The sequence below is a fragment of the Eschrichtius robustus genome, chromosome 1 (genome assembly GCF_028021215.1).
Source record: "Eschrichtius robustus isolate mEscRob2 chromosome 1, mEscRob2.pri, whole genome shotgun sequence".
In the NCBI taxonomy this organism is placed as follows: Eukaryota; Metazoa; Chordata; class Mammalia; order Artiodactyla; family Eschrichtiidae; genus Eschrichtius; species Eschrichtius robustus.
In genome coordinates, this window is record NC_090824.1 from 22,111,830 (window position 1) to 22,138,410 (window position 26,581).

At 37.0% G+C, this 26,581-nt stretch overlaps 1 protein-coding gene across 2 annotated transcripts in view; it reads right to left on the reverse strand.

The window, feature by feature from the left end:
• Positions 1–26,581, reverse strand: part of TSHR (thyroid stimulating hormone receptor) — a 154,223-nt gene that overhangs the window by 44,353 nt on the left and 83,289 nt on the right. For both annotated transcript variants that reach the window (XM_068557754.1, XM_068557822.1), the window contains exons 2-4: positions 23,051–23,122; positions 17,624–17,698; positions 911–985 (exon numbers count right to left, since the gene is read on the reverse strand). In XM_068557754.1, the coding sequence (XP_068413855.1) occupies positions 911–985; positions 17,624–17,698; positions 23,051–23,122 (222 nt within the window). The remainder of the gene's footprint in view (positions 1–910; positions 986–17,623; positions 17,699–23,050; positions 23,123–26,581) is intronic.

A 26,581-nucleotide genomic window follows, 5' to 3' on the forward strand; every position in this document is an offset into this window, starting at 1 on the left:
TGTGGTTCCACACCTTTGTATCTTTACCATGCTATCCCATCCACTTGTATTTCTCTTCTACCCCTCCCCCTCCTTTTCCTAGATAAACTCTATATTCATCCTTAAAGACTAATTTCATAAAATACATTTGGATATATACTTTTATTTAAAATCCCTAGATGGAAATGAACTAATATGTTAATAGTGATTATTTCTGAGTATTGGGATTAAGGTTGGCTTTATTTTCCTTCATAATGTTTTTGTGTTCTAATTTTTTACAACGTATGTGAGCAGGAAAGAAGGGAAGAAGGGAAGGTACCCAGAAGACCTGAGGCCATACACACACATCCACTGAACACACTTCCTTGAGTACCTAGGCAGTAGGCGCTAAGCAGTAAAGATACAACAAAGAACAAAAATGTTGTGGTCCCTGCTCTCGTTGAGGTTACAATTAGCTCACAAGGTGTCACCAAAGCAAAGCAGTAAGCGCTGTCCCTTCCATGTTTGTCCCCCTAGCTCTAAGAGATTAGGTTTTACCCTTTTTTGTTTTCTGTTTGTTTTTGTGTAACAGTCACTCTAATATTGTGATACCCATTTCCTAACAAAATTGACCGGTGGGCTTTCAGAAGTTTTTGTTTTGTTTTGTTATATTCATTTAAAGACCATATATACATGATGGCATTTTCTCCCTCATGTCTCTTGGGGCAGGTCTCTGGTCCCAGCATTATGTGTTGACTTTTGAATAGGTTTTTAAAATGTGGATCATTTCACCTGTTACCTTGCCTGATGGGAAAAGGTGGGGAGTAAGTCACAGGATGTGATTTGCCCCAGGCCACACACCACTAAAATGGCCCGCATCATCCTAGGGATATTCCTACATTATAATTCTCTTAGAAAAAAAAAGGTAGGAGGGACAGGAGTTAATACTTACAGGAACTTTAGAAGGGGGAGCTCTTTTAAGGCGCCGTGGTCTATGTAAGTTAAGCTTCTGGTATTCCGAATCTCTCTGTAAAAGTACAAGAAATATATTCACTGTAATATATCCCTTTCTGTTATTGTAAGAGATAAAACAACATAAATCAGGTTTAACAAATGTTCCTGAGATGAATACACATTTACGTGGTGCCCCAGGGACTTCTCCTCCCGGGAGCCAGTCCCATCCACAACAAGCTACTTTTGGCTCCTTTCAGGGACACAATGGCTGTTCAGCTCTCATCATTGGCTTAGTTTCAATCCATTTAAATTTTGGGGCGACCTTTCTCTTATCTACAGTCTCAGAGCCTTTTTTTCCTTTTAGATTTGAATACAAAAGAAAAATCTCTCCAATGGTTTGTTAAGGGCAGATATCTTTATTAACAACAGCAAGTAACCTGGCCCTGGAGTGGGGGTCTGAGTGGATTATATAACGGATTACAGCAAGGGAATAAGGTCAGTGAGGCTCCTCTGTCAATTGCTATTTCAGAGGCAGTAGAGGTAGTGAGTATTAAGAGTTCACTTGGGTTTATTTTTCTATATCAGTAATTGAAAGCTCTTGAGCACATGTGATAATATCATATATGTCTATAATTTATCTACTTAGGTTTATATACATGCTAATCAAAATGCACAGTTAGCAATAATGAAATTAGTGCCTGTTTAGAAATAGGCTCTCATTGGTAGAATTAAATGTATTCAATATGTGTAGATTGGTTAAAAGAGTTTAAAAGCCCTCCCTAGGCTTATGTGAAGAGGGTAGGAAAACTTAGTAAGACTTATAGTCTATCCCCTTCTGAATGGCACCTAAGGCTTGATTCCTAAAGGAACCTGCACCTAGTGGTTGCTGGTAACAACTAGAAGACTTAGAATCTGGCCTCTGGGATTTTTTAAACAGTTTTACTGAATGAGAATTTCCATTAACTTCATGCGTTGTGATTAGATACAATTAGATGATGTTTAGTAAACTTACAGAATTGTAAAATCAATCATCATCACAATCCAGTTTTAGAACATTTCTATCAATGACAAAAACAACCATATGCACATTTGCAATTAATTCCCACCCCCTGCCTCTTGCCTAGGAACCACTGATCTCCTTTCTACCTCTAAATTTGCCTTATGTGGACAGTTCATATAAATGGAATCATAAATATGTAGTCTTGTGTGTCTGGCTTCTTTCATTTAACAGAGTGTTTGTGAGGTTCATCCACGTGTAGCATATATCAGTAATTTGCTCCTTTTTATTACTGAATAGTCGGATGGACCTGAGATCAAATCTTGGCTCTGCCACTTCTGGCTACATGACCTTGGACAAGTTCCTTGACCTCTTTGAGCCATAGTTTCCTCATCTGTAAAATAGGGACAATAATAGTGCCTCTTTCATAAGACTCTTCTGAGGGTCAAATAATGTCTATAAGGGGTTTGACATGTGTCTTAGCTTATGGTGAAGGCTCTATAGGTGATAGTTTTATTATTGTTATTCTCCTGAGTGGAATGAAAGCTGGAGCAGACATTGGAGACTTGGGGTTGGAGGTAATGCAATGTTTTCAAAAATTTAAAAACATAAACCAAATGAACAAAAAAACCCCACTAGGTTTTGCATTTGACAAAGGACAGTGGATATGAAACAGACCTTGGAAAAGAGAGAGTGGCATTAACTCTGAGAATAGAAACTGTCTCCCACCTCTCCCACCTCAGCTTACTGTCTATTATTAGCATAACCTTCCTGGTCCCTTGTCTTCATTAGCATAACTTTTGCCCAGGAAAATAACTTTATTATTCATTTTGGGAACTTCTTGAAAGACCCATCAATGCTTCAACAGTTTATATCCCAAAACTCTTAGAAACCCTCACCTCAAAATCTTTGCCTGTTGTGTTCACTAATCCTAAACTATCATATCACGATCTTTATCCAACCAAGACCCTGCATAGAAAGACCCACTTTAAACTAGATGGTTTAAATTTTGCTCTGGCTTGAAACTAAAAGCCCTGCATCCCTGAAACTCCCTCTATCCTGGGTAAACTCGGACCATTGGCTACCCCACTGCACACTCTCATAGCAATCCCACCGTGCCCCTCTAAGACTCTGTTGAGTTGAGATGCTCTGTGTGGTGAACAGTAAACTCCTTGCCAGAGCTTTCCATTTGGAGGGGACGGTTCGAACGTCTGTCAATCAAATGTAAACTAGTTAGAAGAGTTTGACAACTGAGTGTGGTTTGCAGTCTGGAAAACTGCTCCATGAGTGACTACTGTTGGACAAGTGAACTTGAGTGAGCAGCCCAAGAGAATGTCACAATAAAAGAGTGTAGTCTGGCTGAATCAACTTTAGGGATAGAGAATGAAAGGGAAATGAACCACAGCTGTTGGTTACAGCTGATTAAATGAGGCTGGCAACCAACATGGCGGCTGTAAGAGAAGAAAGAGGTGAGAGAGGCTACAGGCAGAGAGAGGGAGACACAAAAGAGGAGACGGATTTTTCAGGGAAAATGTATGAGTGAAAAAAGGGGAAAGATGGACAAGAGATACCGCAAGAAAACACCAGGCAAAAGAAGCCGCTTTCTGAGGTAAGTGGTTAACACTTGTTCGCAAATGACTTTTAAAATATCTCTGCTGAGTGAAAGATACTGTATGAAATCATTTACACGTGGAATCTAAAAGTGCCAAACTCAGAGAAACAGAGAGTAGAGTGGTGGTTACCAGGGACTGGGGTGGGAGTGTGGGCAGGGGACTGGGGAGATATTGGTTAAAGTGTACAAGCTTCCAGTTATAAGATTAGCAAATTCTGAGGATCTAATATACAGCATGGTGATTATAGCTAATAATACTGTATTGTATCACTGAAAGTTGCTACAAGAGATCTTAAAGGTTCTCACCACAAAAAGGAAATGGTAATTATGTAACGGGACAGAGGTGTTTTAGCTCGTGCAATGGTGGGAATCATTTTGCAATATATGAGTATACTAAATCAACACATTGTATACCTTAAACTTACACAATGTTATATATCAATTATATCTCAATAAATCTAGAAAAATAAAATCTCTGCTGAAACAAAGAAGGGGAGTGGGGCATGGACTGCCAGTAGTTTAGTTTAGCTAAATGGAGACCGATGTCAGAAGTGAATGCAGCTGGTATAGCTGTTTCAAAAAAAAGCAATGGAGGTGTAGAGGTAAGTACCAGAAACCTCTGATAGGAAGGATGAAATAGGAATCCAAACTGGAATGAGTTCCAAGAATGCCTGGGAGGGTGAATTTGAATCACACAATTTTCAGTAAAGCAATTATGGCTCAAGTGTGCAGGAGGCCAGATATGCGGCCAGGAAGCTGGGGACACCGAGAGAAAGAAAACCTATATGCAACTGCAGCACAGTGGGTTGGAATAGAGATGTCCTGCAGGGTGAGTCTGAACAAGAGCTGAAGATGTCAGTGCCTCTGGATCAGCAGCCTGGGTCCCTGAGTGACTGCATGGAGGAAGGCTACCCTGCCCACCTGCTCATCTACCCAGTACTGTCTCATAAAGAAGAAATAAACTTGTTACCTTAGGGTTTACATATTTTTATTTTTGTCTATTTCTTACAGTAATTAGCCTACCCAAACTCATACAACAAGCATCAATAAATTCTTAAAATACAGAGCACATTGTTAATAGTGGTCATCTCCAGGAGAAAGGTTTGGAGGCTAGGAATGTGTGAATTTCACTTTTTTATTTTATCTTGTTCAAATGAGGAAAAAAATATAATAAAAGCCATGCAAAAAAAACCCCCAATTAAAAAAAAACCCAAAGCAATATATATCCTATATAAAAAATTTTAATATGCAGTGCCAAATAGTCTGCTTAAATCTTCAAGTACGCTCTTCCACAGAGTGGGGCGATTTAGCTGTGTCAGGGAAATACTTGAGGATCTTGAAGCTTATTGAATAGAAAAAAGCGCAGCCTTGGAAAATTATAAGGCGAAAAGGGATTGGGTATATTTATTACTCAGAACAGTTCTACCAGTGAGGGAATAGAACTGATTTTAGAGAAGCAGGTAACATAATCCTTATTTTGCAGACAAAACAATGCAGACACTTAGAAAGGTTAAGTGACTTATCTCCTGTTACACAGTTAGAGGCAACTCTGGGCCTTAAACTAGGAATTCTAACTCCAAATACAGCTTTTTTTTTTTTTTTAAATGATGTTTAAAGGAGATCATTGACCAGAGCTTAAATATAAATACTCATTATTGCTTAATTTTCCTTCATTGGATTTCACAGAAAATGGACATTTAGATGAAAAGTCTAATAATGATGCCCAGTGTGCAGTGTTTTCACAAGACAGCAGATTAATAATTTAGCATATATTAGGTTCATTTAATCATACGTCTAGATTCTGGATTTTTTTCTTCTTCTGAGAAATATTTGTTAATTCTCAATAAGAGCCAAAAATAGAGAAATTGGTTTGTTTAAAACAACTGGCATTGTGGCAGGTACTTAGTACGCAGTCTAAACCGAAAGAACAGGGAAATCAGCAAGGTGAGAGAAGGGAGTTCTCAGATTGGGGAGGGAGCAGCCAAAAAAGGGGGAAATGAAGGCTTAAACCCTCCTATGAAGGAACTTTCCAACTACTGATTTTCTTCCATTGTCCTGTCCCCCCTCCCACCTCAGTTATTCAATAGGCATTTGTCCTGGCATTTGACTGTGATCCTCAGCCTTAGAGATATTTGCCTATACCCTAAACATCTCCAGCCCATGAATGAAAAGCACGCCAAACTGGGAAAGAATTGAGGGCGATAATAAAGTCGAGTTGGCATTTCACCTGCAAAGTTAGATGGGGCCAAGGGCGACAGGAAAGCTTCAGACTCCCACCGGCCACGGAGACTGAATTAAAGTAAGTGAAGAGAACAGAAGCTGCCCCAGTCAGCATAGCTGGACTCTTAAGAAATACAAATGCAATAATGTGTAAGACTGTGTTCTTTAAAACAAGAAACTGAGCAAGAACATTAACCAAAAACCTAGCTCTCAGCCAGTCCCAGATCCTTTGCAACTCTTATTTCAATTTGATTTTCAGAGTTTTTTTCTAGTCTGCTTTTAAGTGGCAATGGTTCAAAAAAATGGGAGGCAGCCCACTTTGACTTTGACTAACTAGATCTACTTACTCTAGTGAGTGGAGTGTGGAGAGATTCGTTAAAGTTAAACACATAATTAGTGGACATCTATCATGTGCAACTTCACTGCATGCTCCAGGAGGTGTAGGGAAGTAGCAACTAATTATTTAACTACTTTAAAAACAAGATGTGACTATGTTGGCAAAGCCAGAATTTTGTTACTTTAAATACTTTAAATGCTGTACTATACCGGATGTGAAAACTGGGACTAAGAATTAAGTAAATTAATGTTGAAGTAACATTTTGTGATAGGCTTTTATCACATAATAAATCACCCATGTATTTTAACATCAAGTATTAATTTCAAAATTAATGCATATTGAAGGACTCCTTAATTTTTAAAAAGTTTATTTCATCTTACTGTAAAGATAATATATTTATATACATTGTAAAACTTGTAAACACTTTCACATCAAAAAGATGTGACATCTCCCATCATTCCATGATCCAAAGAAAATCAGTTTTTTTCTCTCCGTAGATATATCTGGTTGTTGTTGTTGTTTTAATAGCATTGTGTCAAAAGCAGTTCCTCTGAGATTAGTCTATGACAAAAGATGTCTAATGGTTGCTCAATATTTCATACTAAACCATTCTTCTACCTAAGCATTTGAGTAGTTTCCAAATTTTTGCTATTATAAATTAATTCTGAGACAAATGGCTTTTTATGTGAACTTTTTTCTCACTCCTGTGTTTATTTTCTTAGGGAAAATGTACTGAAATGGAATTACTGGGTTAAAAAGTACAAGGCTGTCAAAGCTCTTGTATATATTTGATCCTTAGCTTCTAAAGTACTGATTTTTTGGACTAACACTCACTTTTCAGTGATAGTCTATAAGTTCACAGAATAAGTTATTTCCTACATTTTCTTTTTTTTATTTAAGATAAGAGTAAGTTTAATGACTCAAAATTATTGAACAACTTTATCCTAAAATGCTTATTAATGGATCAATTTTAGTTTGGGGGGGACTTCTTCAACACCAGGTTACAGGATTAAAAAATACTTGTTGTAGTCACATTTTTCTAAAATGTAACCCAGATATGGACTGTCCCATCATGCTTGCCTGCTGATAGTAAGGAATCCACTCACATCAGAAAGTGAGCAATGTAGATTTTACTGAAGATTCGTAAGTCAGGGGAGAGGTTTTACACTGTATACTCCAAAGTTAACAACTTACTGCTCCCATCAGACTTTTCTGAGTTTTATTGTCTCTGCTACTGTGTATCAAGGCTTTTCAGTGAGAGATATCTTAATTATTCTACTATGATAATTATCGATAAAGTATTTTACCACTAACATTCCATTACATAACTGGGGAAAAATAATCTATAATGGAAGGTGATATTCATGATTTTGATGCATTTTTAATTTATTGAGGAATTTTAAAAATAGATGCTAATTCAAAGAGAGTTTATAAATGTTCAGAGTTTTGAAGAGGATTGAGGAAAATGTAAGTTTATCAGCAGATTTTCCACTAGAAATAGAACATTATAAAAATGATTTTTCTTTTTTTCAATTTATTTTTTTCTTTATTGGGATATAGTTGCTTTACAATGTTGTGTTAATTTCTGCTATACAACAAAGTGAATCAGCTATATGTATACATATATCCCCTCCCTCTTGGACCTCCCTCACCCCTCCACCCCCCATCCCACCCATCTAGGTCACCACAGAGCACCGAGCTGAGCTCCCTGCGCTATAAGGGGGTTCCCACTAGCTATCTGTTTTACACATGGTAGTGTATATATGCCTGGAGGATGTATACAGCTACTTTCATGATTATTTAATGATCAGGACTAAGACTGGTGCTCTCAAAACCTCCAATAAATCCACTTGATTCAATTCAGTGAATCAGCAAAATTAAGTCTTATCTCACTATCTGCTGTAAATCACACGTTTTACCTACCCAGCTGTAGAATTTTTATTTACTTGTGATTTAAAAAAAAATCCACAAAACAAAAGCAAAACCCCCAAAATCTACAAAACAGTAAAAACATATTTCTGAGGGCAGCACTTTATTCAATTATTTCTTCTTTTAATTAAAGAGATATTTTGAGTTTGCATTGGTTCTGGAGGCAGACACTCTTGGTTTCAAATTCTGACTCTGAAATTTCTTAGCTGAGTAAACTTGGGTAAGAGCCCTGTGAGATACTTATTACCATCTTCATTTTACATAGTGGAAACTGAGGCTTAGTATGATTAAGTGGGACAGTGTATGTGAAGCACTTTTAGCAGAGTGCATGCCCATAAAAGGCATCCAGGAATTGGTAGCTACTATTAATAGGAGTAACAACAGCAACCGTCTACTGTATGCTATTGGCTTCTTTGTAAAGGAAATGAAATAGAAGACGGATGTGGCTAGTGTTTCATCAATTTACAGTTATAAATCTTTATCATATGTACACTTTTGGGTCCAACCAGTATCCTAGCTGAAATTTAGAACTGAGGAGAACTGATTTGTAACCACTTAGGACCCTCAATAATTTGCAAAGTAACCTGCCATTCTTGTAGTTTTCTATTACAAATTCTCAGTGTCCCACCTCTTCTGGCCATCTATTGCTGCATAACAAATTACCCCAAACTAAATGGCTAAAATAACAACCATTTTATTATAGCTCGCAATTTTGTGGATTAGGATTTCAGGCAGTGCTAAACTGGGCGATTTTTCTGCCCCATGTGGCATCCCCTAGGATCATTGGTTGGTATATAGCTGGTGTCTGGATCAATCTGGAGGGTCCAGGACGGTAGTGCTTCTATGCCTGGCTCTGATGCGGGTTGTTAGAAGGCTAGGTTCAGCTGGCTGCTTCTCCATCTCCACGTAATCTCAGGGCCTCCCCATATGGTCTTCCCATCAGTGTAGCTGGACTTCTTACATAGTGGTTCAAGGCTCCAAGAGTCTAAATTAAAAGCTGCCAGTTCTCTTAAAGACTGGGCCTGAAAATGCATGATGTCACTTCCACCATAGTCTGTTGAAATATTGGGCAAAAGTTTCAAAATTTGAACAAAATCAGAAATCCACAGATCCAGGAAGTTCAGCAAACTCCAAGCAGGTTAAAGACAAAGAAAATATCACCTAGGTACATAATTTTGAAAACCAAAGATAGAGAGAAAGCCTGAAAAGCAGCCAGAGATAAATGGACATGTTACCCATAGGAGAACAATGATGAGAATATGAGTGAACAATGGAGGCCAGAAGACATAGAAAGATACCTTCAAAGGGCCGAAACAAAAAACTGCCTTGCTAGAATTCTATACCCAGCAAAACTAATTTTTAAATATTAAGGTAAAATAAAGTTATCCTCAGATAAGTGAAAGCTGAGAAAATTTGTTGCCAACAGAAACACACTAACATGCTAAAAGAAGTTCTTCAGGCTAAAGGGAATGATTGGATCTACAGGCAGGAATTAACACTGGAAATATTAAATATGGGAATATATATAAAAGACTAGTTTTTCTTTACTCAAATTCTTTAAAGGTTAATTAACTCTTTAAAAAAATACCAATGTGGTGGGATTTATAACATATATAGAAATAAAATATATGACAAAACAGAACAAAAAATGGGAGAGAGTAAATGCAATTATAATTTCAAAAGGTTCTTACATGATATGGGGATTGGTATAATCGTTCTTGGTAGACTATGATAAGTGAAGGATGCATATTATAATCCCTTGAGTAACCACAAGAAAATATTACAAAGGGCTAAAGAGCTAATAGGGGAGATAGAACAGAATACTAGAAAACAAAAACAAAAGCAAAAACAACCTGATTAATCCAAGAGAAAACAAAGGAGGAATAAAGGAACAAAGAACAGAGAAGAAAAATTGAAAACAAATTGGAAAATGGCAGGTTTAAATCATATCAATAATTACAGTAAATGTAATGGACTAAAAAAAGAGGGTAGGGATTATTAGATTAGACAGAAAAGCAAGGTCCAGTTATGTGATGTTTACATAAAATGCACTTTATATATAAATATATATAGTTATTGAACACCATTTTTTTCTGTAAAAAAAATAGTAGCTACTTCAGAGTATTGTCGCAAGGATTAAGTGAGTAAATATGTGTGTTGAGCATTCAGCATAGTGCTTGGGACATGGTAAATTCTCCATTAAGGACGCTAAACATATATGCATCTGTGTATGTTCACACATAATACTAAATGTTCTATCAATTGTAATTTTCATTAATTCAGACTGGCCTTCTACTTCAATTCATGATTTTAAAAGTGCATGTTTAGAATATATCTAATTGTTCCCCGTTTTTTGGTTTTGGTTTGATGGTGTGAGTAATTGGCACATAAAACACACTGCCTTGTGGAAACATTTATTATTATCATCACACATTTGCATTGTTCTCACAAATTTTAATAAGTTCTATAAAGCAAAAATAAAGGGTTCAATCATAATTCAAGTGAAGGATTAATTTAGGTGGGATCAAGGGTATGTGTAAGTAATATTTAGGCTGAAAAAATAATCGGTAGTGTTAACCAGGTAAAGAGAGAGAGAAAGAACTTTCTGGACAGAGGCAAAAGGATGTGAAGGCCCTAAGGTGGAGAAGGTCTTGGACTATTCAAGGAACTAAAGAACACAGGTGTGCAGGAATGGAGCAAGATGAGGAGGCAGAGGTGGGCAGGGCCGGCTGAAGTCCTGGGCCTGGAAGTTTACGTTGAAGACTCTGGATTTATCCTAAGAGAAAAATCACTCTGGCTGTTGTGCAGAAATGAATTAGAGGAAGCCAAAACTGGGAAAACCAGTTAGGCTATGAAGTTACTGTAGTCCAAGCAAGAGATGATGGTGGCTTGGACAAGGGTGGTGGCAGCAGAGAGGAAGAGAATGACTTTTTTATATATTAGGGTAGTAGAATGGACAGGACATGGTGAAGGATTAGAAGTGGGTGATGAGGAAAGAAGATATAGTGATCCCTTCAGGTGTCTGGGATTTTCAGTAAGGCGAATGGAGGTGCCATATACAGGCTCAGCAAGTATCAGAGGAGTTACAGATTTCAGGAGGAGAGGTAGATTTCAGTTTGGGGTATTGAAGTAGTGAGAGAGATGTAACACATCTGAGGAGATGTCAAGTAGACCAATAGGTTAATGGCCCAATACTTAAAAAGTGAGGCCTGGACTAGATGTGTAAGTTTGAGACTTGTTGGATAAGATCACATGGGGGAGAATGTGGAGTGAGAAGAGGACACAGGACTGGGCCATATGGAACCCCAACATTTAGAAGCGGGGAAGGAGAAGACACCAGCAAAGGAGAATGAGAAAGACTGACCAGCATGGTTGGAGGATAGCTGGGAGTGTGGTATCACAGAGGCCAGGGGAAGAGGGTTTGGATAAAAATAGAATAATCCACTATTTTGAATAGTGGATTATTGTGTCTGTTTAGCTGTAAGATGCAATTACCACAGCTTTAGCACAGTGTTAAACATACCGTATTTATTGAATGAATGGGTAGCTTTGTATCTTTGGAAACCTAGCTCATGGTCACTAACAGAAACAATGTTTATGTTCTACCACCCCAATTCATATCAGGGAATAAAATCTAAACATGAATTGGGAAGCCATCTCAGAGGACAAATATTGAGCTTTGGCAGGAAAAGGTTGAAAAGGCATTGGAGAGATGATTAGAAGTGGGGATGATGAAGTGTGAGTTCTCCGTAGCCCTAGATCAGTCTATTCACCAAATCACATGGTCAAAAAGGGGTAGAGAGAGGGCAGCTGAGGAAGGAAATATATTCACGAAACAGAATAACATTATGTTCTTTAACCGCTGATGTTCTCACTGAGGCATTTCAATAAGCACTGGCAACATGCACTGACATTTGAAATCAGTACTCCTCAGTTTAGTACCTACCCTTGCAGCAAATCCAACATGGTGAAGAGCTATTTACTAAATAAATCAGACGGCTTTAATTCTGTACTCAGGAATCCCAGGAAATTTTGGTTGACAGTACTATGCGGTCTGTGGATTAAACAAATTATTGATGTTTGGCACCCAAAGTCTTTATTTATCCTTCATGTTGACTAGCACCATTTGCAGATAATAATGTTGGATATATAGTAGGAAGATTTGAAGAATGCAAGATGCATTATTCTTACTAAGATGTTAGGCTCTCAATACCTCATATATATAAGGTAAATATCTTTTTAAAAACCCATTTTCAAATTCATCCTTGTAGTCATTGTATTTAATAGTTTCCTTTGCTTTAGGAAGTTAACAGTTTTGCTCAGAGAGGGAAGATGGATATTTATAAGAGAAATCTTAACAACTAGAATCTTTATGAGAAAAAGCCTGTAATAAAACAAAACAGTTGCTTTTAAGAGATGCAGGATTTATACAGAGCTTTATTACAATCAGTTGCCTTGATTTTTTGGTGAGTGGGGCAGAGAAGCAAAATGGTATGATAAATGAACATTATATTTGGAGTCTGGAGATTTGGTTTTGAATTTTAACTGTTGTTCTTAATGACCTGAATTCTCAGTTTTCTTGGGTACTGTTCTACTTTCTTTGGTTTTAATTCACTGTTCCTTTATAAATTTATTGTGAAAGATATGTAAATGAATTATTTTCAGCCTTTTTTCTAATATATACATTTTCTTCTGGGTATGGCTTAAATTGCATCCTACAGGTTTTGATATGTCATATTTTTATTGACAATTAGTTAAAATTGTTTTCTAGTACGTGTTGTGATTTCTTCTTTGATCCATGATTATTTAGAAGTGTACTACCTACTAGTCAGAGAATATGGTTGATTTTAATTTTTTGTAAGCTACCGAGATATTAATTTCTTATGAGTATTATTATTTACTTTTTTGGTATATATGTTCTATCAGATGAAGCTATATTAAAACAAACTCCCACTATGATTGTGGATTTATCTATTTTATTTTTTTAGTTCTGTTACTTTCTGCTTTATATAGTTTGAAGCTATGCTCTTATAGACTTTCAAGCTTAGAATCATTATATCTTTTTGGTTCAGGGTGTAGTAATTCTTTTATATCGTAGTAAAATTTCTTTTTATATATAGCAAGGCTTCATGCTTTATATATATTGGTGTATTTTTTTTTAATACTTTATTTATTTATTTATTTTATTTATTTATGACTGTGTTGGGTCTCTTAGTTTTCGTGTGAGGGCTTTCTCTAGTTGCGGCAAGTGGGGGCCACTCCTCATCGCGGTGCGCGGGCCTTTCACTATCGCGGCCCCTCCCGTTGCGGGGCACAGCCTCCAGACGCGCAGGCTCAGTAGTTGTGGCTCACGGGCCCAGTTGCTCCGCGGCACGTGGGATCTTCCCAGACCAGGGCTCGAACCCGTGTCCCCTGCATTGGCAGGCAGATTCTCAACCACTGCGCCACCAGGGAAGCCCATATTGGTGTATTTTTATCAATTTTCTCTTGGTTACTGTTTGCATGTTAATATTTTCATGCTTACATTTTCAATCTTTCTATATCTTTATATTTAAAGTATGTCTCTTATAAGCAGCATTTTTAAATTAACCTATTTGGCAATCTTTGTATTTTAATTGGAGTGTTTAGTCCTTTTATGCACTTAATGTAAATATTGGTTATTTGGAGTTAAATCTACTATTTGTTCCAGAAGTTCTTTATTTCTTCTAATTTCTTGCCCTTTTTGTATTAATTTTTATTATTCCATTCCTCACTATTATTAGCTTGTTATTTATCCATTCTTTTACAGTTATTTTAGTTTTTGCCCTATGGATTAGAATATTTATTCATTATTTGTAAAAGTCTAATATAAGTTAGTGCTTTTACCATTTCCCAGACAATTCAAAGAACTTAGAATGCATTAACACTATTTAAAACCCTCCCATCATTTGTTTGCTATTGTGTATTTGAATTCTATATATACAGGCAGTCCTTGCTTTGCATGGTTCCCATATGCATGAGGTTCAGTTGCCATTATTTAGTTAAATTTAAATAATAACTGGTTCCAACCACATGGTTCAAGTTTGTTACCACAATATATTAACTATGAGTAATTGCATAAAGTACAAACTTTGCTGACAGCTCTTCAGTCCACGCATCACTATGTAAATAACAGATGCACATCATGATAGGTGATCAATTACACCACTCCTTTCAAAGTCATTGGTGATAGGTCACCGAGCATCTGTTATTCAGTTCATACACAAACAATAAGTTGTGCAGTTGTGTTGCCTCCATGACTCTCAGTGATAAACCCACACATTTTATAAAAGAGGATAATTGAAAGAGGTAATTGACCAACAAAGATGGAAGAAACAAAATGTGATAGTGCTGGAAATGAAATTTGAATAAATGTAAGCAGAGTCATAGAAACTGCTAACCATGGGAACGTCCATACTGTTACCATTTGAGAGACTCTAGACATTTAATAAGAGGAACTTAAGTGAAGGTGCATTATTGACATAAATGAGAAAAGTGGTTGTGAATCAAAGAATGAAGATGTCCCCAAAGAAATGATGCTGGTAAAAAAAAGAATTCACATTAAAGGGGCTCTCAGAAATATTTTGACATTGAAAGAACAGAGGATAGATATTGGAAGCTGATCCAGACCTAGAAAGGAGTGTGACAATTTGCCAAGACAGTGACGTTATACTCTCTTGTAAGTTATATATACAACAGAGAAAAATGTGTGTGCTATTCAAAGTACTCTTGATAAGCTTTTTAGAAATAAATAAAACATTTTACTTGTAAATGCTTCTAATGTTTAAAGTTACAAGGTGCTAAAAATATTAGTTTTACTATTTTTACTTTCCCCATGCATTTATAACCCAATAGTAAGAGAGATTTTAATGTTTTGACAAGAATTTTTGTCACAAAAAGTAATCTTTTTTTCATCGATTAAGATCGCTTTGCACAGTTTCAGCATGCACAGTTTTATGATCCAACACTACCATGCAGAGCAAAGACTGCCTGTTTTTTAAACCCCAAAAGACGTTTTGTTTTGTTTTGTACAGTCAAGGTTAATTTATATTTAGCTCTCTTTTTTGTTTGTTTTATGTTTTTTGCTTTTCATTTCCTCCTGTACCTCTGTGCTATCAGGTAGGATTATTTTCCTTTTGCCTTAATAATTCCCTTTAGCAGTTTCTTTAATATGAGCCTAATGGCGATGAATTCTCTCAGCTTTTGTTTGCTTGAAATGTCTTTCTTTTGTCTTCAATTTCAAAGAATCTTTTTGTTAGGTTGGCAGATATTTGCTGTTGTTATTTTTGTGGTTCTCCTTTTTGCAGATATCTTACTTTTTGCTTTGTGGATTCCATCATTTCTGTTGAAAAGTCAGCTTTCAGTCATGTTGTTACTTCTTTGAAAGTATTATGTATTTTTTTCCTCTGGCTGCTTTTTATGATTTTTTCTTTCTTTGAGTTTTTAGCACTTTTACTATGATGTGCCTTGACGTGGTTTTCTTTGTATTTATCCTTTAGGGGTTTGCAGTACTGCTTACATTTGTGACTTGATGTCTCATGAATTTTGGAAATTTTCTTTCAAATATTGCTTCTTTCATTCTTTCTCTTCTTTTTCTTGGGATCCAATAATAGGTATGCTAGACTTTTTAGTGTGCCACATATTTCTTTTTCTCTCCATGCTTCAGGTTGGATAAATTCTTCTGACCTAATTTCTAGGTTACTTACTCTCTTTTGACCTATGCATATCTGTTGTTAAACTCATGTATTTAGGTTTTATTTTAGTTATTGAATTTTTAAATTCTAGAGTTTCCATTTGATCCTTTCAAAAATATTTTCCAGTTCTATTCTAAAATTCTCTATCTTGGCAATTAAATTTTTGAATGTCTTGATCATAGTTATTTTAAAGTCTGTCTGATAACTCCAATATTTGAATCTCTTGTGGATCATTTTCTATTGTCTGTTTTCTTCTCTTGATTTTTGCCATAAATTCTTTATTTTTAATTTTTTTTTTGTATGCTTGGTTATTTTTTACTGAAAGCTGAGCTTTAGTCTTTGTGAGGACTGATCTATTTCCCATTATACCATACTTCTGGGATGAAGCTCTTTTTGGCATCCCAGCTAAAATCCTTGGGTGTTTACTAGGAACCATCTCCTTAGTAAGCCTTGAACTCCAGTTTTTATTTCCCTAGCTCTATGAGACTGCCTAAACCTCTGGGCAGCCTCTCAGCTGGTGTTTACAGTTTAGAAAATACTTCAAGAGGAAAGTAATCAAATGTTGTTTTGGGGATTTGCTTCTCTCCCCTTAGGTTCTTGCTGCCTTCATAACACTCAGATACCTTTAAACAGATTTTTTTCCAGCTCCTCTAGTTGTTTTCAAACCAATGGTTGATATAATAATGTCTGCTAGCCTACCATAGCTGGAGACAACTTTCTGGGCCTCAGTATTCTTAACACATTATTGACCAGGGGATTTTTACAGAAACTAATGCCAGTGGCCGTAATATGTCTCTGGTCAAAAATGTGTTAAAGGCAGCATACTGTATTACATAAGGAAAGAAGATTTGAGTCACATATTTATGATGTAAAAACTCTGGCCCTATCCGTTAGTAACTCTGTGACCTAGGATAACGTATTTAGTCTCTCTACATTTATGTTTTTCTTAAATAAATAACACAAATGATAATCTCTACTTCACAGGGTTGTTTTTTGAAGGTTAAATAAATAAAGTACTTAAATGTTCAGCATAATGCTTAGATCATACTAAGTATTCATAGATGATAAGTATTTTTGTTCTTCATCAAGAAAAGAGAGTTAATATTTCATAATACATGGCTGCTTAAAAGAATGTAATGTGATTATTTGTGTAAAACTTTTTATAGATTGCAAGGTACTACAGAAATAAAAACAGAATAATTATTTATGAAGTGTATTGATCGGTTTTACGTGGGAGGCACTGCGCTAAATGCTTACATGCATTATGTCATTCAATATTTATACTAAGCATATTAAGTTGGAACTCTTATTACCATTATTTTACAAATGAGGAAACTGAGGTTAGGAAGGATTACATGACTTGTCCAAGGTTAGAAAATGAGATTGCTGTGTCCTAACCACTAGACCACCAGGGAACATCAAGGTTAGACAATGACAGGCAAAGAAAGCAGGGTTTTAACCCAACTCTGACCAACTCCAAAGCCAGAGCTCTTAACTCCACTCCTGTTCTAATCTCACAAGGCTACATTTCTCTTTCCTAAATGAGGAAAAAAAGTTAGTTTTTGCAGAAACTTGCACAGGCCCTGGAATCCAGTAGGTGGTCGGTAAATATTTATTGACTTACTGATATCCATGTCAATAAAATCTGTTGACACAGTAGTAATAGAAAGAAATGACAATTCAAAAAGAGGACTTCTAATTTTGTCTTTAACTTCCAGCCATGCAAGTCAGAATTAGGATGAATTAACGTAAACTGAGAGTGAGAACAAGTTAAGAATTGAATCATAAATGGAAATTCTGACCCATGTTCTAGAAACCAGTTGCTATTGCCACCTGGAGCCCCCAAATTATCAATTAAGAGTGGCTGTGGCTTGGATTTATGCTTCACTTTTCATTGTACTTACATGTGAGTCATTTTACTCAAATTGTAGAAGGAATGTGATTCCAGCCGCTGCAGAGTTGCATCTATTGACAAGTAGCTGAACATCACAAAAATATAAAACAAAGTAGAAAGTTAGTAGGGTTGTGAACTGCAAACATACTATTAATTTTGATGTAACTTCTTTGTCAGGGGCTTCCCAGGTCATGCAACATGCACAACCCTCATGGTTTCTCCCTAATTATGTTAAAATTAGTTATTACTTTTTTTAGATCCTCTTTTATCTGAAAGTTTCCCAATTCATTGGACCTATTCATCCTTCTGGTTTCATTCAACAGATACTTCCTTTAGAAGCTTTCCCCAAATTTCCTGATTAGGTCAAGTTTCCCATAGTATATCCTCATGGCACCATGAACTTCTCCTTCCACTAATTATCACCATGAAGCTTTGCAAGTGCTTGGATGATATTTGATTGATGTTGTCTCATTAGACTGCGAGTTCTCTGAAATGGAGAACTGTGTGTTTCTGATGGACACTGAATTTTGAGTACCTTTCATATTGCTTGTCATGTAGTAGACTTCCAATAAATATGGATTAAGTGAATGACTGAGTGAATGAATGAACAGATGAGTTACTCAAAATAGCAGAAAATGAAAGATGTTAGAAAAGAATTCACCAATAAATAAGAGGCATTTTTAATGGAGTACCTAATTGCATGAGGTCAGAGATGTAGTTACAAAGAAGATGAAGAAAAAGCCACATTTCTCTGGTGGAACATTCCATAGGGTGGTGACTATATATTCTCTCAAGACTTTTCTTCTTGATTTTGATGAGGCTGAAAACTCAATATTTATTTTGAACTTAGTAAGCGAAAGGCAACACAAATAAAATTTTAAGTACTAAAAAGGAGAAAAGAGAAACTTCTAAATACAATTTGTCAAGAATACATAAGGGGTGATGTTTCAAAAAGTCTCCTAAATTCCATCTTGTAATAAGAATGACTAATGCAGCCAAATTCAGTGACTGCTTTTTATTGAGAGGCATTTCTATGACATTTGGGAAAATTAATGATTAACAGATGGTGTCCACCTGTGGCCGTAGCAGAGCTTCTCAACCCTGGCCATACAACTGAACTATTTGGGAGGCTTTTAAAACATAAGATGTCCAAAACTCGGTCCAGGATAATTAATTCAGAGTATTTAAGGGATGGGGCAAACACTTTTATTTTTAAAAAGCTTCCCAGATGATTCTAATGTGCAGGCAGGGTTAAGAACCACTGGCCTATAGTTTGAATTGAATCTGCCAGTAAAATATTTTCATTAATACAATGTTTATAAGAGGAGTGCTGACTGTTCCATTTGAGTTTTTTTCTCATGGGTATTGTGTGTATTCTAAAGGTCCTGCGCTTTCTGTTTTGAATTATCTATTCTCTAAACAATTATCCTTTGATTTATCAGGTCTCCCAAGTCATTGCCACTTGTGGATAACATTACATAAATTATTTTGATCCAAATATCATATCTCTAACATAGAGGAAACCATTGAAGATGTTGAAAAGAATTAATTTATTGTGTAGAGATTGTGGGGATTTATAATGGATGAAGCTGAGCCATCTGAAGGACAAGATTAATTTTGAAGGCTGCAAACTTGTTTTCCTAACTTTGCATCATATCCACTGCTCCAAATTTTCTCCCGAACTTCTTAGTTTAGGAGGTGCAAAGCTTTCTTAAGGTTTTAGTCATTCAGCACATGTCATAATCACTGAAGTTCCAATTTCTCCAACTGAATGATACCTCCTTAGAAGACTCTTATAGCTCGGTTGCGAAGACACGTATAGGAACCATTTATTCAGTGGGATAAAAGCAGTGATTCCCTACTTGCTTATCCCATTTTTATAATCAGGAAAAATCAGATCCCACCTCTTCCTCATATTTCTTCTTGGCATGCAAGTCTCGTGTAATAACTAGAGTAACCATATCATTAATCATCCAAAATAGGATATTTTTGTGCTATTAACAGGGTGCTATTAACAATTATGCTAGAATAATAGGTGGGAATTTGTACTGTTCCAGGGAAAGCTACCTGGTGATCTCTTGCCCCCTAGATGTGACAGCTCCCTAACTATTATTTAGGTATGTGTGTATGCTTTCATTCAACAAATATCTATTGAACATTCACTATATGTCAGTAAATGAGCATTGACCACTCAGACCTGTTCCCTAGCTTCAAGGAACTCACAGTAGTGGGAGATACAGACAGGTAAATGGGATTAACATGTAGAGTGATAAATTCTCTGATGGGGTTCAGGGCACACTTAACCCAGACTGGAGAATCTAAACATAGTCTACCTGGAAGGGTCCTCATCAGGACCTTCAAATCTGCCTGGATGTCCTGAATATCTCAGTCAAACTTCCTTCTTTTATTGCCCATCATTTTATTTCAAACCTTCTCAAATTTCTAACTCTGCCCTTTCTACCCAAATATTAGTAGATAATCTTTTTAATAATTTGTAGAAAAGATGGAAACCTTGAGATGAGAATTCCTTGAATCCCCCTCTAATAAGCCTATTAATTTACCTGCACCTGCCCCATCTCTAACTACTATTTCTCGTTACAGTACAAAAGGTGCCCATCTTCCTGTAGAAGGTCAATCCCTCTATTTGGAACCCATTCCCTCCTGCCTCCTTAGGGACCTCATGTTCTTAAAATTGTTCTTTCTTCAGTTTTTTTTTTAAGCCTCTCCTTCTCTTTGATGCCTTTCCCTGTTCCCAGTTACTTCTACCTGTTTATGACTCTCAAGTCTTAATCTCTACCCAAATCTCTCCTGAGTGCCCCTACATACCCAGAATTTCCAGTTCTCCTTAGTCTACTTTGATTTTTTTTATCCTTTTTGCCATATCCATATTCCCTTCTGTATTAATATATTTATTTATTATGTTTTTGGTTCCTTGCCTATTTCTTTTCGTTCGAATGTGAACTCCACAGGGGCATGGCTCTTTGTCCATTTGTTCCCTGATGTATCCCTATCTCTTGGAAAAATGATCAAAATATACCAGGGACTGAATAAATATTTCTTGAATGAATTAATAAAAGAATTTTATCCTGATATCTATTAGACATAGCTGCTTGATGCCTCAAAGGCACCTCAAATGCCACAGGCCCCAAATTGAATTCCTAACTTACCCCCTGTCCCTCCACAGCAAATGCACAGAAAACTTCTCTACCTTGGCAAATGTGTTCATCAACCACACAGGTGTCCTAGTCAGAAATGTCGATGAAATTCTCCATCTCATTCCACCTTCAAAATCAACCAACTTTTAAGTTTGTCAGTTCTCCCTTATTTCTCAAACCTGGCCACTTTTTCTTTATCCCCACTCAGCCTTCACCATTCAACTTGCCATCCCCTCTCCCCAGGCACTGCATCAACCTCCTCACTAACTTCCTGTCTCCACTCTTGCTCCACTTCCACCCCTTTTCCACAGCACAGCCAGGGAATATTTCTAAAACATCTGATCTGTCACTTCCCTGCTTATAATCGTTCTGTGGCTTGGTCCTTAGGGAAGATTTCAAACTCCTTCCAATGATTCACAAGGCCCTGTACCCGCTTCCCTCCCAGTTTTGTTTTTCTCTACCGTCCCCACTCCCAGCCTAAGCTCCAGCCTCAACAAACTTATTTTTAACTTCACTGACATCCCTTTTCTCTTCTGCTTGGAATTATCTTTCCATCTTTTGTTTTTTGGCCAGATAATACACATTGCAAATTAGGCACCATTTCCTCCAGGAAGCCTTCCCTGACCCCACCCCATATCCAGGTAACAGACCTCTCATATGAGTTCCCAGGTCACTCTAGAACTGACCCCATCATGGCACTTATCACTCTCTTAGGAAGGAAACTGGAGGCTCCATAAGTATTGTCTACTGTTGCATACGACACATCTAGCAAAGCGCCAGGCACAAAGTAGGGCTCAGTAAATATTCATTGAATGAATGAATGAATGAATATAGCCAAGTAGAGACACCAAATAGGCAATTGTATAGGGGAGATCAGGGAAAAGGAAGAGCTAAAGGGGAATTTGAGGCTTTTAGCTTTCAGACCACTAAATGGTGCTGCTGTTAAAAGAAGGAGTAGAGAGGGAACAGTTTAGGAGGAAGATGATGAGTTTATTTTGGATATGTTGTTTGAAGTGCCTGTGGGACATCAAGGTGACACTATTTGGAAGGAAGTTTGTAATACAGGCCTGAACTGCAGGAACAAGTCAGGGCTAGAGATACTCATTTAGGAATTAGTTGTATTAGGTAATAGTGAAGCCAAAGGAATGGGAGTTTTCATTCAAGGTGTGGAGGGTATAAAGGAATTAGGACAAAATAAACAAAGACCTGGTATGTAAGTAACTGAATGAAGTGAAATGAAATGAAATAGGAATCCAGGAAAGGAAACTGAGGAAGAGTAGCCAGGGTAAGATGTTAAAAAGAGGGAGAGAACAACATCAGAGAAACCAAAGGAGGCAAGAATTTGAAAAAGGAAGGGCTGGTAGAAAAAGAAAAAAACTGCAGAGATGTTCAGCTGGGATGGTTTCTCAGTCTCAGCACGATTGACATTTTTGGACTAGATAATGCTTTGTTGGAGGTGGGGGGCATCCTATGCCTTGTAGGTTGTTGAGCAGATCCTTCACGTCTACCCCTTAGATGACAGTAGCACCCTTCTCTCCAGTTGTGACAACCAAAAACGTCAAATGCCCCTGACATGACACAATGGACACTCAATAAATGGTCATGAAATGAATAAATTTAGCCAGAGACCACACAGGCTGGTGGTATTGTCATTGGTAGGCCTGGATTATCTGCAGTGCTTGTCAGAATCAACTAAATGAAATAAAGACCAGGCTCATTTCAGACACAGATACACTCTTTGTCAATGCAACATGGAACCCCCTTTTCTCCTCACTCTTGAGTGTATAGCAATTCAGTTTTCTATGATTTTAAATTTTCAAATTAATTTTAGTTCTTTTTTAAAGTGAGAAGTCTGAAATCACTGGCTACATTTATGACAAAATGTAAACATTTGTACTAGTGGTGAAAAGAGAATCAAGAATTGGTAACTAGGATAGGTAGATTAGAAATAGATATATAGATCTGTTTATGGGAGAGATTCCTGGCTAAGGTTTTGCCACATCTCAAAATATATTGAAATACATCAAGAATTATTAAATTCTTAAGGCCAAAGGAATTTAAATTTACTTTAGGTCTAAAAAATCATTTAGGAATTAGGGAGTAAAGATGTAGCAAAATCAAATAAATATCTTGTACATAAACTTCATATATATTAGAAATGTAGATGTTATTGACTTATGCAAGTGCGATATATAACAAGTATTTTTCTTGATAGAACACATTTAGCAAATAACATGTCACAATTGCAAACTTCTCTTTATATTAAAAAAAAATTGACTTACATCCTGGAAATATTGGGCAGATTTGAAAATGCATGACTGGGAATGGTTTTCAGATGAGTCTCTATAAACTTCCTATGAAAATAACAGTTACACAATTAGAGTTTAAATCATTAGACTTTTCTAGTAACCCACCTTAATTATACAGAATACATTATTAGAAACATGACAATACTTACAATGTATATTTTATCATACATAAGCAAGAAAACAATTTTCCCCCCAACAAAACAAGAATTGAGAGTGAGAATCAAATGCAGACAATAAATCTTCAAACTTTGCCTTTGAATTATCAGTGAACTAATATGCCTTGTGCAACATCACATTTAATTTGTTAATGGAAGGGCAACATAATATATTCATAAGTTTATTAGGACTACTGAATTCATTGTCAATGGAAATATCTTGAAATGCCACCAGAGTATGTATTAAGAGGATTAAATGCATTTGATATATCTTAAAGATTAAAAATAGTGGTATGATTATAATCTTTTTGCCCAAGCAAAGGTCTCTTCAACCATTACCTTGACCTTATCATCAACTTGCTGCAATTTGGAAATAAATGACTGACAAGGAGCTAATTCTTCTCAGGATCATGATGCCTTTGTTGCATATGCAACCAAAAGGTTGTGTCTTTTCTTCCAGTTTGCTTTTTTGATACTTTTCAGAAGGCTGAGAGTGGTTTCCTTACGCAATGAGACCTCTTTATGCACTCCAGTATGTCTCTCCACCTTGATCCTCCATTTTTTATTGCCTTTCTTTGTTATAGCAACTGCTTGAATAGAATTCTGTATGGAAAAAGGTGTACCTACTGTTCTAGCTGGCTTTGCAAAAAGCCAATGCCTCACCATGCTTATCCTCTTCTCCGTGGGTCTGTTTTTGCCATTTAAATGTTGGTAATTACACATTGTTCATTTACTACCTTTTTAAAAGACATCATACTGAGATTGTGTATTTTTCCTTCCAGGCTGCAGGGTTTTTTCTCAGTAATCTATTTCCTTGATCTATGTACTCTTTGAACTACTAATTTTTGCAGTGATTGAAATACATTTAGAATTTCTGGTTTCTGGTTCTGCATGACTGGAGCCTGGAAGTCACCCCTCCCTCCTAACAGTAAGCAAAAAGTGGAACAGACTGAAAAATCAACAACTCTTCTTGGATCTGTGGGACAGGGGAAGACATAGGGCAAACCACTGTCCCCAGGACTGGAGAGACAGACAGGTAAATACAAGGAGTCCCTACTTCCCAGAGCAGAGACTCATGAGCAAAAACTATAAGGAGGAACCAGTGCCAGGGTAGGGTAGGAAAACCTGAGCTGTGATTGACCAATTGCCAGAGATGCAGTGCAGACAACTCTGAGAGTTGGAAATTCTAGGAGGACCTAGTCACAGGCGGACCTCCACAATTTTGTGAGATTTACCTCCAGGAGTTCCACAAGGTTCTAAGAGTAAACACTAGGGAAAAATCCCTTTGTGCTTCTGTCAAAGGGAGGGGAAAAGGAACCATCTGGAAATACAGTTGACCCTTTAACAATGGAGGGGTTGGTTAGGGGCACCAACACCCACACAGTCGGAAATCCACGTATAACTTTATAGTTGGCCTTCAGTATCTGCAGTTCTGCACCTGCAGATTCAACCAACCACTGCTGGATCAAGTAGTATTGTAGTATTTACTACTGAAGAAAATCCATGGATGAGTGGACCCACGCAGTTCAAAGCCATGTTGTTCAAGGGCCAGCTGTACCTCAGAGCACTCTGTTCTTTTTAACAAGGCCTGCCCTTGGGGGAAACTGGTTATCCAGACCCTGTGGAAGGGAATACACAACTCCAGCTCCCTCTAGCCGTTCTGTCCCACCTAGGGGGAGAGAAAAAACTGAGAAACACTGGTGAAGTTCACAGTCCAGAGGCATAGGCTCACTAAAAGCCCTAATCACAGGAATACAGAACACTTCCCCTCCCCTGACATCTTATCACCACGTTACTAAGACCTATGTATAGCCAGTCCTTTTACCCAGTACATCATGTCTGTCTATCAAGAAATACATCTGTAACTTGCCTAATCAGAGCCTCAGTAAAACCAAATTAATTTATAAAAGGGGGCAGAGGGAGGTGACGTGAATGACAGAAGGGTAGATTGTCAGCCCTTTGCAACACTGGTGATTCAGCGTAAAGTGCAATATGCCTTCATATGATTCCAGAAATTCAGGTCCAATAGATTACCTGTACTCCCTCACAGGTCTCCCACTTACATTCCCTTAATTGGATTGATTAAAAGCCTGTTGGTCCAGATCCAAGTTTCTGAAGTTAAAAAGAAATGAGAATAACAAGTCGTTGGGACTAAAATCTCCTAGTAAAATTGGGCCATGCCTAAGAAAAACAAAGGATAAGGTACACACCTGTTGGGTATCACCCAAAGAGACTTACTTAAGCTCACAGATAGTCTTACTTATAGAGCATGTCCTAAGGCATGGATATTGAGGGCATACTTATCTAAGATTTTGCACACTGCTTGTAGGTAATGCGGACTTAATTTGTAACTTTCATTGGCTAAAAATTTGGGAATTTATTCTGTCTTCAAAAGTAAAGAACCTATACTTAATTTAAAAGAAAATTAGAGTAACAGTGGTTTCCGAGAAGTTTGACTTGGAACAGAAATAGCATCTAAATGCAACTTAATAGCCTTTGGTTAAAGTTTCAAATAATGTTTATATCGTTTTCCAATATATGAATTTCTGAAATTTGTAATACATGTTTCTTGGATTTTCTCTCTCTCTTTCACACACATAAACACATACACACTTCAAGTCAGAACAAAGATCTTTTTCCTACTACTGAGTTAGTTGTAGCTGATGGAGTTCGGGACACACTATCCCAAAACATATTGTGTTGGCATACTGAATACTTTAAGCTGGAGGAATCTGAGAAGCAGAGGTGTAGGAAGGATTCTCTGACTCCCCTTCACACTCTGAAGCAAGCCCTAAGACCCTCATGTGAGAGGTGCCCTCCCCGGAGGAAAGGAGCAGCCTTATCACGGAAGACAGAGGGATGCCGAGGGGATTCTGAATGAACAGACCTTGCAAGTTTCCCCTAGTTTACTATTCTCAGCTCATACCCCTTTGTCCTATCACATTTTCCCACCACTTTCCTATCTTCATCAAACCTAGCATAAGAATGCTCAAGTTTAATCACTTCTTCAAGTCTTCATTTCTTCATAAAGGCTCCCATGTCATGTAAAACTTGCATTAAATATATTTGTATGCTTTTCTCTTGCCACTCTGTGTTTGGTTACAAAGCCCTAGCTGAGAACCTAGAAGAGTAGAAGGGAAATATTTTCTTTTCCTCACCTACACGCAGAATGTGTTTTAAAAGACAAACATTTTTGAAATGCTAACATTTTGCTTGATTGCACAAACAAGATATTCTTCTCAGCCAGATTTCTCATCAAAGAAAGCCACCCATATAAATGCACTGATAAGAATTACATATCTCAGTACAGCTGTCTTACTAATGATACGATATGCACAATAAGTCCTAA